The 13,520-nt window shown below is 45.8% G+C and overlaps 1 protein-coding gene across 4 annotated transcripts in view; it reads right to left on the minus strand.

Moving 5' to 3' along the window:
* GRIA1 (glutamate ionotropic receptor AMPA type subunit 1) overlaps nucleotides 1-13,520 on the minus strand; it is a 117,096-nt gene that overhangs the window by 58,632 nt on the left and 44,944 nt on the right. For all 4 annotated transcript variants that reach the window (XR_015276584.1, XM_023935917.2, XM_023935918.2 and 1 more), the window contains 2 exons: nucleotides 2,287-2,526; nucleotides 721-905 (listed from right to left, as the gene is read on the minus strand). Coding sequence is in view for 3 of the 4 variants with exons in the window: in XM_023935917.2 (XP_023791685.1) it covers nucleotides 721-905; nucleotides 2,287-2,526 (425 nt within the window). In the remaining variant the exon portion in view is untranslated. The remainder of the gene's footprint in view (nucleotides 1-720; nucleotides 906-2,286; nucleotides 2,527-13,520) is intronic.

Below are 13,520 nucleotides of genomic sequence, written 5' to 3' on the forward strand. Positions count from 1 at the left end.
GACAGGAGGTGGCAGGTACCTTAGCTAAGAAGCACGAGGTAAGAGCGAGCTGATTATGAGGAGTAAAGCAGTGGAAATTGCAGGGCATGGCCTGCAGGGCCCTTTCCAAACCCTTCCAGTGGTGGGGAAGGACTTGGCTGTAGGTGTGGGAGGGGAAGGTCTTGTGGCTGGAGTTGAAGTGTGGACTCAACCCACCCCTGGGCTTGTATTTGTCTCCCGTCCACAGAAATCCACGTTCAGGACAGATGTACCGTAATCCTTCTGTCCTGCTGGCACAGGTGTGAGAATTTGATGCAGCACATGGAGGCTGGAGGACCAGGAATCTGGCAGTGCCAATTCACACCTCCACCTTAACTCGAAATCTGGAGAAAGACTCATCAGAATCAGGAGGTGCCACATCTTGTGCACAATGCTTGGAGGAATTTGCACAAAGCAAACCCACAGGGGAGCAAGGGGGTGTACAGGGCTCAGCAAAGGAGTCAAACAGGTGGAGAACACGGAGCAGTGGAGCTCACTGAGCATGAATTCATAAGAGCCTGTGCTGTTCCTGCAGCTTTGCTGTTTCCACAATAACACAGCAGAGAAATTCCCCAAGGCACACACCCCAATTCCAATGGGAGCCGCAAGGGGACAAGGATCAGGCAAGAATGGGGAGAACTTCCCCAGGGAGAAACAACCCTTCCCAGCCTACATGCAAGATCCCTCCCACACCCACACAACCTTGTTAAGGATGATGTTCAGCCTCTCAGATTCGCAGTCCACCACCACCAGCCTTTCCTTCTTCTTCTCCAGCTCCTGGAAGAGCATTCTGTAGCCCTCCTCGGTTGTTGTCAGGATGTTGACAGCTGTCACCTGCCAGTTCTTCTCAGCTGCAGTGTCCAACACTTTCTGCAGGACTGACAGCCCTAGGGTGGGAAGAGAAGGGGGAGAGGCAGGTTTTAGTTGTGCAATGGCATCTTTCCCTCCTCCTGACAGCCTGTGTAACTGCCTCAAGCCAGGCTGGAGAGAGTCATGAGAGTGCAGCAGAGCTACAGTGAGCAGCTAATAGTCTAGATCTGACCCAAACTTAGCTGGGCTGGAGTTAATGACTTCTGCTTTTTCTGTCCTAGCACAGATGGTTCCAGGACTAATTCTCTTTTGTAATTGACAGATCAGTCTCGTTGATCAGGCCCTTCAGTGGGATTCAGATAAGAACTCTAATCCCTGTCTTCCTGTCTGTTACTACCCAAATAACTTGATTTCTCTCACCCATAGTTTCCCTCTCATCTTTGATCTGCTTAGGCTGTGTGCTCCTAGGGTTAGGGACACCTTCAGCAATCGCAGTACACCATCATACTCAGCATCCTCTCTTGGCAGCATCTCATCAGGAGACCATTACTTTTAGAATTACTTTGCCCAGATTGCATGCACAGCTTTCTAGAGGAGATGCACATAGCAATTCTCTGGAAATGTGCTGGATAACCCTAAACAACCCTGTGCTTCTGGAATATTTAGTGTGCTCATGCCTCATGACAACAGAAAGCAAGTGGGATGCTTTCATGCCTTCTGCTTGTCTCTAAAGCCCATCCTGTCCCTTCAGGGGATAATCGTAACTTCCAGGTAATCACCTTACCTCTGCCCTATCCTCCACAGGTCTGCTTTGCTTGCAGCTTCCAAGCCTGGAGCTTTAAAGGCATCTGAGAGTTGGGAAAACTGAACCATGGAGCAATGAGCTCTCTAGCTCTGTTTGTGGTTTAGAAAGTAAGATAACATCTTCCATTATCCAGCAAGGGTTTTTGTTCTTTCACATGGAAAACTGACATGCAACCACCATGGAGAATCTGGAGTTTTCCAAACTATCTGCCAGAAACACACCTTTCACACCTGGCTGTGGGCTTAGGTGAGGCCTGAGCAAGTGTCTGTTCATGTTTCTAAACTCAGGACTGAGTGGCCTTGAGTTTGACAGACTAGTTCAATATGGCACCTATTGGATAGAAACAATTTCCCCATTTCAAATTCCAAACCATTTGCACATCAAATATTTCCCTCATGTCGATGGGGCTCGGATCTGACCACATGAACACACACACACACACACACACACACACACACACACACACCCCAGGGTCAGGCTGATGCTTCACGTACATCAATGCCCACCTTCAGCAGAAAGGGATATTTAGAGGAGAAACAGAGAACAGGGAAGGCATAGGTTGACTCAGGACCCACAACTTTTGTAGGCAAAATCTCCTTCTAGACCACTGCCTTTAACTGCCTGGTAGCCCTTCCCACACAGCTGCGACTTACCCCGGTCCGCATCGTAAATGTACACAAACTTCTGCCAGCTGTAGTGCTCGATGACGCTGATGAGGGCATCCTGGAGCTCGGGCCGCAGCTGCAGGACGAACTGGTTGGAGGTTTCCACGGGGAAGCTCGGCGTGATGAAGCAGACGTGGAGGGCCCCGCAGAAAGACGTGAGCATGTTGACGGTCCTCCTCTCATAAAACCCGAAGATGGCGTAGACGCCCTTGGAGAACTGTGAGCAGACTGCAGGGGCAGAGGGAAAGCTCGTGAGGGCAGAAGATCAAGGAGGTTTCTCAGCAATGACACCAAAATAAACGTTTTCCCTGAGATAAGCGGCAGGGTCTCTCTGGACTAGATAATTTTCCCCCAGGTGGGTGGGTTGGTGAAGGCAACTTGTGAAGAACAGGGTTTGTGGCCATGGAGTGCCCTGCCCTTGGCCTCCACAGATCTGCTTTATTTTTGATAGGAAGAAATTACTCAAAAGAATGAAATCAGTGTCCCCAGGGCTCTGCTGAAGATTTTGCTGCTTCTGGGGTAAAATGAGTTATTTGAACAATGGGAACCCCTCGGCAGAAAGTGACTACTGCAGCCCTGGAAGCATTCATGGAGCAGAAGGAAAACCTTTGCACAGCAGCACAGCAGCACAGCAGCACAGCAGCACAGCCCTTTGTGGCCAACAACTCCAGAGGGAAACCACGGGTTTGACCTCAGGAGCTGAGGAAACCGCTCTGAGAGGACATCTCAGCAAAGGTTCACCAGGGTTCAACACAGCCACATCACAGCTCCAGGGGGATCTGTCCTGGGCCATGAGCTGCTGGCACTGAGTCAGAGCCTGTGACACTGGGTGGGTGTTGGGAACACAACTTCAGCAATTTCTGGTTTCCTCTCAAAACCATGGAGACAGGGCTGTGAGCCCAGTGAGGTATCAGTGTGTCCTGGAGGTCTCTGCCAGGAGAGGTTGCTGGGCTCCCTCCAGGTGTCTGTCTGTCTGTCTGTGTGTCTGTCCTCAGCCCCTGGTGCTGTGCTGTGCAGGGAGGGCTCCCTGGGTTGGAGCCCTTCTCTGGAGAGCACTTAATGAGATCGTGGGAACTGCTGGGAAAATGCCTCAGGATCTCAGCGAGACAGGGAGTTCACACTTTGGGTTGTAAACCTTAGCCCCCGAGACAGTCAGACTCATTTAATATCACAACTGTTTATGGCACATCCCAAGTTACCATCAATAAATCTCCAAGCCGGAGGTGGTGGCAGTGACAGCACTTTTACTGTGTCAGAACTCCTGGCACTAGTGTCTCCTCCTCTTGTCACTCTGACTCTGAAGACCTTTGGCTGTGACATTTACACTGCCTCGACACTTCACACATCACTCTCCCGCTCTCCCAACACGAGTGCACGCTGAGGAGCTGGATGTGACATTCTGGGGTCCCTCTGTGCTGCTCGGGAATCCCTGACCTGATTCTGCTGCTGACTGCCAGCACCAAACCTTCTGCTTGTGTGGCTGGAGAAAGGCTCCTAAACATGAGCTTCTTGCATCCTTAGCTGGGCTCCACGTGAGCTCTGTCCCTCCAGCAGGGACCCAAAGTCACTCCTGGCTGGCTTACAGCCATCCTGGAAAAGACTGTTCCTCACTTTGCTACTGCCAGCACCAAACATTCAGAGGGAAGAGTAAGAAATGTGACTTCCCGCTGTGCAAAGCAAGTCCCTGCTCCCATCTCACCCCCGAAACCAAGCAGCCAGGCTTCGTGGTGGTGCTGAGAGCTGAGAATGGAATCTCATAAGACTGAAGAAATTTTTTCCTTTGTCTTGGAGCTGAGCCCAGTTTTTGGGCATCCCAGTCCCGCAGTTTGTTCGCAGGGTCACTCATCCTCTTTTCACTGATTAGCACCTGTGATCTCAGCACTTTCCTCCCACAAGGGAATTTGCTGTTCTGCAGGGCAGGGACAGCTCAGAAAGCCTGAACCGAGACGGAAATAACCCCCTCTTCTCTTTATTTTCACAGCAGTGCCTCTCTTTGCAATCAGCAATTGTGTCTGTATCAGCTGGAGTCACTGCCCTCATCATGAGACTGACACATTCGGGAAGAAAAGTAGCAGATACAGATGGAAATAGTCTGAGCATCGTTTCCATGTGACTGGAGCAGTGGGTCTAATGAACAGTGCAAGATACCATATGTGAGAGATCAGAACGTGATCTCTGGAGACCCAGGCTTCAGCCTCACTGAATGATTAAAGAGACATTTTCGGGACAGCTGAACAATCCAGTACAATTAATAATCCAGACAATAAACTTAGCTAGGCTTGGTTTGTTTTGTTTTAGGCATGGCTTCCTTGGATTTTCTTTTCTATTTGAAAGGAATCTATCATTTTTTATATATTATTTTTTTTAACTTTGTGGCTCAGTCACGCTCAGGCATCCCTCCTACACTGTTCTGAGACATCATCAGTGCCAGCATTTGAAACAGATTGTACCAAAGGGAACTGGGAGAGTGAACACTCTTTATCATTAGTAAGTTTGGAAAGAACCCTCACTTGCTTTGTACTTGCAGAATAAGAGGAGCTATGGACAAGGCAGATAATTTGGGAAAATAAAGAAAAAAAAAAAGGCTTGCCAAGAGTTATCTCCCAAAGAAAAACAAAGAAACTCTTATGTCAGTTAATCTGGAAAAACGAAGAGTGAGAGCTGCAGCCACCTTTCTGGGACTGAACTTGGCTGCAAAATTATGTAAATCTCAGGGCTATTTTAAATTACAGATGCTCCAAATGAATTTACACAGCAAAACTAAAAATAAATTACTTGCTTGTAATTTAATACACTAAAAGATTGCTGAAACTTCTTTACATTTCCTTTAATTGTTTTATGAAGAAAATTTGTTAATTATTCTGTTCTCATTTGATTGCTCTGCAACTTCCTAATAATTTACTACTAATAATTGTAAACCTTAAGTAGAGGAAACAAATATTTTAAGCTCTCTTTGTTTTTGTAGTGATGAACAGTCACTAGACTCTGCCTGATGGATTTCTAGAAAGGTTAAGAAACATAAAAGGGATGGAGATTGAGCTGGAATGGAAGGTCCAAGAAGCTGAGCTCTTCTGGTCAATTGGCTGCTGACAGCATCACCCTTTCCAAGCCTTGTGCTGGCTGGCTGTGAGCAGCTGGCTGGCCCCAGCCCAGCTTTTCCTGCAGAGGAGAGCTGCAGTCAGCCTGGAGACCAGCTCCAGCAGCTGAATTTGGACAGTTCCACCTCAAGCTCATTCCTGCAGGCAGGAATCTGGGTGGAATCCAACAGCATAAATATTTGCCTATCCCAGGATGTGAGCACGAGTGAGGAGGGTTTGCTTGGATGTAAATGCAGACATCTGTGGCTGATTGCACGTGCTGTTTGTGGCCTCTGGGCTGCAGGGTGGGGAAGGACAGAGACTGGCAGTTCTGGGCTGTACCTGTGCTCCTATCTTACATTGAATTTGTCATTTATTACAGAAGAGTTTCCCTCTAAAGTAGCCCTTGGAAAATATAATCCACAATGATTGATAACTGTGGCAGCTACTACTGTGCTCTCCCTGATCATTCTTGTTTAATTGATCAGTTTGGGATTTGTGGCTGAGGTATTCCCAGGGTGTGCTGCAGCAGGACCATGGACACCCCATATCCCTGCTTCTCCAGGCACAGGATTTCTCCCTGAGATCTCTAGTGCTGCTCAACAAGGAAAATTAGGTAAAAGCAGAGGCATTAACAAGATTGTCCCCTGGTTATGCTGAAGAGACAATCCAGTGACAACCACACCTGGACACATCTCTGCGGTGTCTGATGCAGCCAGGTGAGGTGAGAGCTCATCTGACTGCTCTAAAACCTTTTCTAACTTACAGCAAAAGTCAAAATAGTTTGTAAGTTAGATAAAAAGTGACTGATGTGGTAGGCCAAGCAGGGGAGGCTGCCCTTCTCCCCCTGTGGAATGGTAGCCATCAGGGAGCTGATGTGTCCTTGAATTCAGATGAGGATAAAGGGCATCTGTGATTCACAGATTCTTGGAATCCACAGACTCTAGGATTTCTTGTCCTGCAGTGTTTCTCAAAAGTTCTCCTTTCATATGGAAATACTCAAGGTAAAGAGTGTACATCAGAGAGAAACACTGATTTTGCTGAAAGCACACACAGGAGAGGACACCTCTTTGGGAGCTGAGGAGAGGCAGCTCTGGCCACCTTTGCAAACGCTTCCAAGGAAAAGAAAAATACATCAGTAAATACATCAACACTCACAACTTTAAATTGAGCATTTTCTCTGTGGAAGAGGAAAGCAAAAGAGGTGTTTTGAGTCTCCAAAAATTCATAGTAGAATTTTTTATATTTTTTTATTTTTTTTTTTCTGCAGAGAGAGTAGATGAACAAGATTGATTTCTGTAAAAGAAGAGTCAGAGGTATTTTGCAAGTGTGTGTTTGACCTGATCCATGTTGTTGTGGGTGAAAGGCAGGTGTCAGATAAAACAGATATCTCTTTTAGGTTTTGGTTAAAGAGGATAACCCAAAAAGTTTTCTCTCAGAAAGCATCACCACAAAGAGGGGCTGGAATAGTCTGAGGATTTGAGGCAGGAGGAAGGGCAAATGGGCTGCACAGAAGGATGGAAATGAGGATTTGGTCTCCAGCAGTGAAAACTGTGCATTCTGCTGAGAATCTGCAACAAGACTGCAAAAAGGGAACTGCTCTCCAGGGACACAGCTGGGGAGGAAGCCTGGTAGAAGATCCTGGCAACTGCTCATCTGCCATCTCCTTTAGATGCAGAATTTTCACCATTTCACTGAGTTTAAGGCTAGAAAGGGACATTAGATCATTTCTACTGACTTGTTGTATCTCATGGACTATTAAGTTTCACCCAGCTACCCCTGGAGGGAGCCAATAATATGGCTTAGTTGACTCTTAGGAGATTCAGCTGCTGCATGTGCCTCTGTCAGAGAACAGAAGTAGCAGAGACAGTGCTAATACCCAAAGCCACAAGAGCTGTAAAAAACCCAATTAAACAAAATACCCCCAGATGTTCCTCACAAATGACTCATGTTCTCACTTGCAAGAGGGCACAGACACCCCAGATGGTCCTTGCCACATCTCAGAGACCTTCCTGACCCTGGAGAATGTCATGGCATCTAGAGGGAAGACACTGCATCTTCTCCAGGAGAGGTGTTCCTACGATGCTGATCTGCACATGTGACCAAATTATTGCACATAGCCCAAACAAAAAAAAATAGAGAAAATATGGATTTCAAAATACAAAGAAATTTTTGAAACCATTCAACCCAGCACACACCAAAATGAAAAAGTGCCTTTTAAAAATTGCAGGGTAAGTGTGGCCAGACTTTGAGGGTAATAAAGCAGAGATCTTAGTGATGTCAGTTATCCTCTGCAAGCTGTTAAAGATGAGCCCTGCAATGCCTGCAGCCCCAGTATCATCCTCATGTGCCCAAACCTCCAAGGAAACAGAACCAGCACCCTCACTCGCAGCAGAACGTCCTCATTGACAACAGTGGTGTCAAGAAGCAGCTCCCACATGCTTCCCTTTGCTCACTTGGAGTGTGTTTGTGCACATGTGGGAAAGAGGAGGGAGGATCTGCATGCATAATTAATTCTCAACATGCCCTGCCTGGAGGCGACCCTCACACCGTGATGGAGAACCTGACATCAGGTTGGCAAAGCTGGTGGAGTTCCAAGGAAGGAGAGCTGGTGTCTGCTGCAATTAGGATCAGCTCAGCTTTCCTCCCAAATGTTTGTCCTCACAGCTCTCCACTGTGGCGTAGGTGCCAGAGCGCGTCTCTTCAGCACATCCCAACGACAGCATGTTCCCACAGATTTCTGGAGCAGGGGAAAGCCAAACAGCCTCTACACTCCCCCATTGTTCCACTCATGTATTTAGCTGACAGCAGATATGTTCCACATATTTGATCAACTGCAAATCAGGCTGATGTGCTAGCACAAGAAATCCGTGTTTTTCTTTCAAATATATAAAAGGCACAGCAGAGTTCTCCCTTCCATCATTCCCTGCACTGCTGCTCTAATGATACTGGAAGCTGGAAAGTTAATGTTGATTTTTACATAAAGATCTGCTTTCCTTCCCTCATATTTAAACAATAATCTGTGACTGAAGAGCTGCTCATAAATGCACATGCTGATAGCTTCAATTTTTTTCAGTTAAGTTTGCCTGCCTAACAAATAAGTCTTAGTTTGCCTGGCTGACAAAGGATAAGTTTTCTTTGAGAGCAAACTGAACTTGGGGTACTTCTTTCTCACACACCACTGGGTTTTAGGAAACAGAAGGAGCATGGTGGTGTGGTCACCAAAAATTAACAACATGGACTCTCAGTCATTTAAGTGAACTTTTGAATTCAAATCATGGTGGTGGAAGATACAGTCGTGGGGAGTTGACTTTAATCTCTCTAAGGGATCAATTGAAGGTCCTTGCTCTCCACTTGTGTACTTCACATCATGAAACCTGTTTTTATTTTTCTGCTGGAGTCTTCTAATGCAGTTTTTATCCAGTGTGAGTACAAAACAGAAGAAAAAATCAAAGTATCAAAGGTCTTAATAAGGTCACTGAACTTGTTGAAATAAGGAAAGAAGGAAATTGATGATGTTTGTCAAGATTCTACTTGCTTGCTTTATTTGTTTTTAAAAGTACATTCACTTTGGGATTGCTAATACTTTGTTGAGTCATATAGTACCAAAAATAAAATACTTTGAAGGGTTTACAGTCAACACAAACTATTTCTGAGCACTTTTAATAGGAATTAGATGCAAATCCCCTATTCAGAAGACACTGAGATCAGAAGCATCTTTAGGAGTCTCATTTCTTCTGTGAGTAGAATTAGATTATTATTATAATAAGGACAGTTTGGTTAATGAGGGTCCTGTGGTTAACAGATCAGATTATGTGTAAGGAGAAATGGGTCCATTGCCATCTCTGTGTCAGGTTTGTTATTTAATCATTATTTGGATCTTTGATTGTGAGGCAACTGCTTTTCTCTGAGCCCATCTGTTCCAGTGCCTTCAGTCAGAGGCTGACTTTGCACCGTGCTCATACAGACCCAAAATAAGACCCATTTCTGAGCTGGAAGCACTGATGCCATGCTCTCAAGCTGTGTAAGACTCTTGTTATCTACTGCCTTCATCTCTTCAGTATCCCATACAAGAGCCACAGCTTTCCTACAGCACTCCCTGCTTTCATAATTTAAAACAAGAAAAAATGTGCAGAAGGGCTCTGGTGCCTGGAAAAAAACTGCATTTTTGAGCTCTAATGAAAGATTTGACCTTTCCACCTTGGGAGTGTTTTCCTCCATGCCAGTCTGGCTCATTTCTGGGGGACATCTAGCAAATCCATAGAGTCTTCTGAGATCCTTTTGTGGCACATTTTGTCTTTGAAAATCTTAGAATCATAGAATGGTTTGGCTTGGAAGGGACCTTAAAGATGTGCCAGAACTGTTATCAGGTCTGCTGGGCAGACTGGCTTTTTGCTGTGCCCAGAAAGAAACCAGCAGTGCTGGGTTCCCTTGGAGTAGCAGGAACTCTGCAAAACCAGCTGAACTCTCCTAACCCACAAGCATCACCTCGAGCTCCCCTGCAGCTACTCCAGGGGTAAAGGAGTGATCCCTCATAGGGCTCCCAGCTGCAGATGGATGTTCCTACGGGACCCACGGACCCAGGAAAACCAGAGATCCCTGCTCTCATCTAACCTTCCACAATGAAATTGAGAGCTCATAATTTGTCCTCATTGAACTCTCTGTGTCTGAAGCAGAGGCATAAATATTAAAGCAAGATTACTACAAATGAAAAAGCGACAGCGACATTGTAAAAGGAGATGAGGAATGAGGGTTGAACCAATTTTCCTTCTGCTTTTCTCTTATAGCCTTTTGTATTATATTGGTCCTTCTGAAGACAGTGCTGTGCAAGGAAAACTAAGAACAAGATCATGGTGTAGATTCTGCTGGAAGCATGAAGAACAGGAGAGGGAAAGAACAGAGCACCAAACCCCCAGCACGTTAATACAGTACACAGCACACCACTCAGTTCACCATGGCATTTAATTCTGGGCTGGAAGTGCTGAATTATTAAAACAGTAAAAAACAGTAAAAGTGTGAGGAGTGGGAGAAAGCAACTGTGTCACATAGAGAAGATCTTGCTGCAGATGAAATAGATTTTGTCTTCAATAGCTTCTTTTCTTTCCCTAATACCTTATATTAGTTCATAGAAATTAAAGCCTCAGACTGTCTTCAGTGCAAGCCTCAGGTTCTGGTGGAGATTTTGTAAGGGCCTGTCTTGGATCTGTCTGCAGAACTTTATACTTACCAAGGGCAAAGATCCTTCAAACAGAACCTCTCACACAGGACAGAGAATCATATCTTTGGGGCCTTGAAGTGGCAAGTGTTTACTTACCCCCACCAGCTGACATGTTATTTATAAATATTCACATTATCTATCCATTTTCAGGGCTACATCACAGGTATCTGCTGAGTTAGCAAAGCAGATGCTCCAAAACCTGCATGTGCTATTGCTGCCCCAAAAGTGCCACCTCTCCTGCAGCCACTGGAGCCATTGGTTTTCTGGGAAGAGGAGAAAAAGGCACAAACCCAGCAAACCAGCAATTGACCAAACTCAACCCCACAAGGACTGAGCTCTAGAGCTTTTGTGCTACCTGGTTGCACATTGTATTCACCTGAGGTCTGTGAAAGCACCAATGGTTTTGAAACATCTTTAACATCTCAGCAAAGGGCTGAGTTTGGTGCAGAATGACAAGATCCTTTGACATCTGAGAGTGCTGGTTTTTATGGGCTTAAGTGCCTCCCTTGGTGGCTCTTTGCTGTAGTCACGTCTTGTGGGGCTTTTATTTTCCCTTTTCACATTATTGTTCCGTTCCATTGTGCTCATAGCTTTGCTCAGGGCTACCTAATGTCAGGGGGAATATTACCATTTCTTCCCTGTCATTAGAACAGCTTTAATCCTGTTGGCATTGCGAGGGCAATAAATGATAAGAGTTACAACATTTTGATTTCCACAGCGCCTCGGAGCACCAGGTTCTGCGGAAAATCCCAAACAAACAAGTTTAAGCCTGAGCTCTTTTAAACCCAGTGGGAGACTGTGTTGTCTGGGGAGCAGGGAGGCAGAAGTGTGACAGATGGTGAGATCTGGACCTATAGTTTGCAATTTTATGGTCTCTGGTGAAACTTCTGTGCGAGTTGCTCGCTGTGGGTGGTGGAACAAACAGTTTACACGAAGTGCATCCAGTCAGGGTGCCCAGATGGAGCTTCTGCAAAGGGGAGACACTTAAACCAGGGCTGCAAGCAGCTCTAGAGGCCGGTTCCCTCTCGTGGGAGGTGAAGACATCCATCCCTCTGAGTGATGTGAATGGTGGGGATGCAGGAAGTGGGAGAACACTTCTCTGCCCCACTGCTCCCACAAACCTGTGGGTAGACATGGAGCCCCTTGGGAATATGACCCAAAATACCAAATATGAGCCTGGCTGCTCGGCAAGACCTTCAGCACAAATAAAGTGGAATTGGAGATTTTTTTCTAAAAAATCTTAGGTGAAATTTGTGTCATTTTACCAGCATGACAGAGGGGACTTTTACAGCCACAAGCTTCTCCTGAATCTGCACTTGGAGCCACAAAAATCATCGCCCATAGCAAACTCACAGGACTGAGGAAAGGACCAAGATGTGGGAGAAGGTGCAAAGCACATCACCAGTTGTATAAAAAGACCTTAGATACACATATTTTGCCTAAAAGACCTTTGGGCAACCAAATCCCTTTAATATTAGTGACAGGGGGTAACAAATACAAAGCAAAATGTCAGGAAATGCTTTTCAACTGGATGTTTTACTTGATATGTCACAGTAAAGATTTATGCTAATGAAAGATAAAAAATCATCAGCTCTAAACAGAGGCCAGTGAAGGCACCAGGAGTCTCTCATTTATCCTGCTGTGGGACTGAGAAAATAACCTGGAAAATGGGATGTGTAGCTTAGGGAGAAGAAAGTTAGAGCATCCTTAATGTTAGGAAAGCACTGAGATCCTTTCCTGACGTGCCTACTTACAAGCAAACACCTTCCCTACTGATTTCTATTCTGAGAGAATTTTTAAGCTGCAAGAGAAAGAGACTCTAGTGAGCTGCAGAGAGCAAGAGAGATCATGTAAAACATTCTGCATAAATGCAAATTGCAGGGAGGCCAACCAGAGCACGGGAAGGGGAGCTGCTGCAAACCTGGAGGTTGTTCATCATTCCAGAGCAGTGACACTGCACACACAGAGGCAGGTTCTGCCTCAAGCAGTCACTCACTGTAAACCAAAGCCAGTGACATGATTTAAGCAGCTAGTGAGAAAACCCCACTGCTTCTCAGCAGAAACTTTATCTGTAAAATATTATTTAGACAAAAAAAAGCAACAGCAGACTGGGGGATGCTAATTTGTACCACTTCTCACAACCATCAGAGACTCTTTCACTATTCACTAGGTGCTGCTCAGCACTTCTGTTGACATTCCAGAGAAATGCCTCTCATGAAATCCATTTGCTCATGAAACCAGGGTCATTTTCCAGCCAGGGGCAGGCAGGTCTTGCATAGGGAGGCACCAGGAGCACCAGCTTTTTGAGGAGTGGAAACATTCCTTGGATTTAACAAATGTGCAAGACAGCTGAGCCATGGAAAGCTTCACACTTCAAGTGTTGGACTTGCTTCCCACAGGGAAAAACAGGGAAACAACACCATATACTGGACTGTAACTGCACAGCTAAAGTGAGCACATGGATGGCTAAAGGAATAATTAACCTAATTAAGGCACCATTTATTCCAGAAGCCTCTGGGGGAAAGGCAGGTGGAACTTCCAGCTACAGGAGAAGGTTGGCAGGGCAGAGGCTACTGCCAGTGGTGGGAGGAACCCAAATAAAAACTTTGTGTGGAAGAACAGGCAAAAAGAAACATCCCAGGGACAGGTTTTTTCTCTTGGTGTTGGCAGGAAGCCCGAGGTGCGATATAAAACCTGTGATTTTACACCTCTGGCACTGTCCTACCTAACCTGTGAGGGCTGTGATTTTCTTCTCTCTGTATTGCAACCCACTTTCAGTGCTGAATGTGGCAGAGAGGAGTGTGCAGTGTAGCCTTCACTTCGAGCTCCTGACCCTCCTGCTGGAGTAAAGATTCATTTCCCTGTGAGAGAAATTCTTTCTGGCTGCCTGTATTTAACATGGCAGTGAACATCTGCAGTCATATTTC

The sequence above is a fragment of the Cyanistes caeruleus genome, chromosome 15 (assembly GCF_971803275.1).
Source record: "Cyanistes caeruleus chromosome 15, bCyaCae1.hap1.1, whole genome shotgun sequence".
NCBI lineage: Eukaryota > Metazoa > Chordata > Aves > Passeriformes > Paridae > Cyanistes > Cyanistes caeruleus.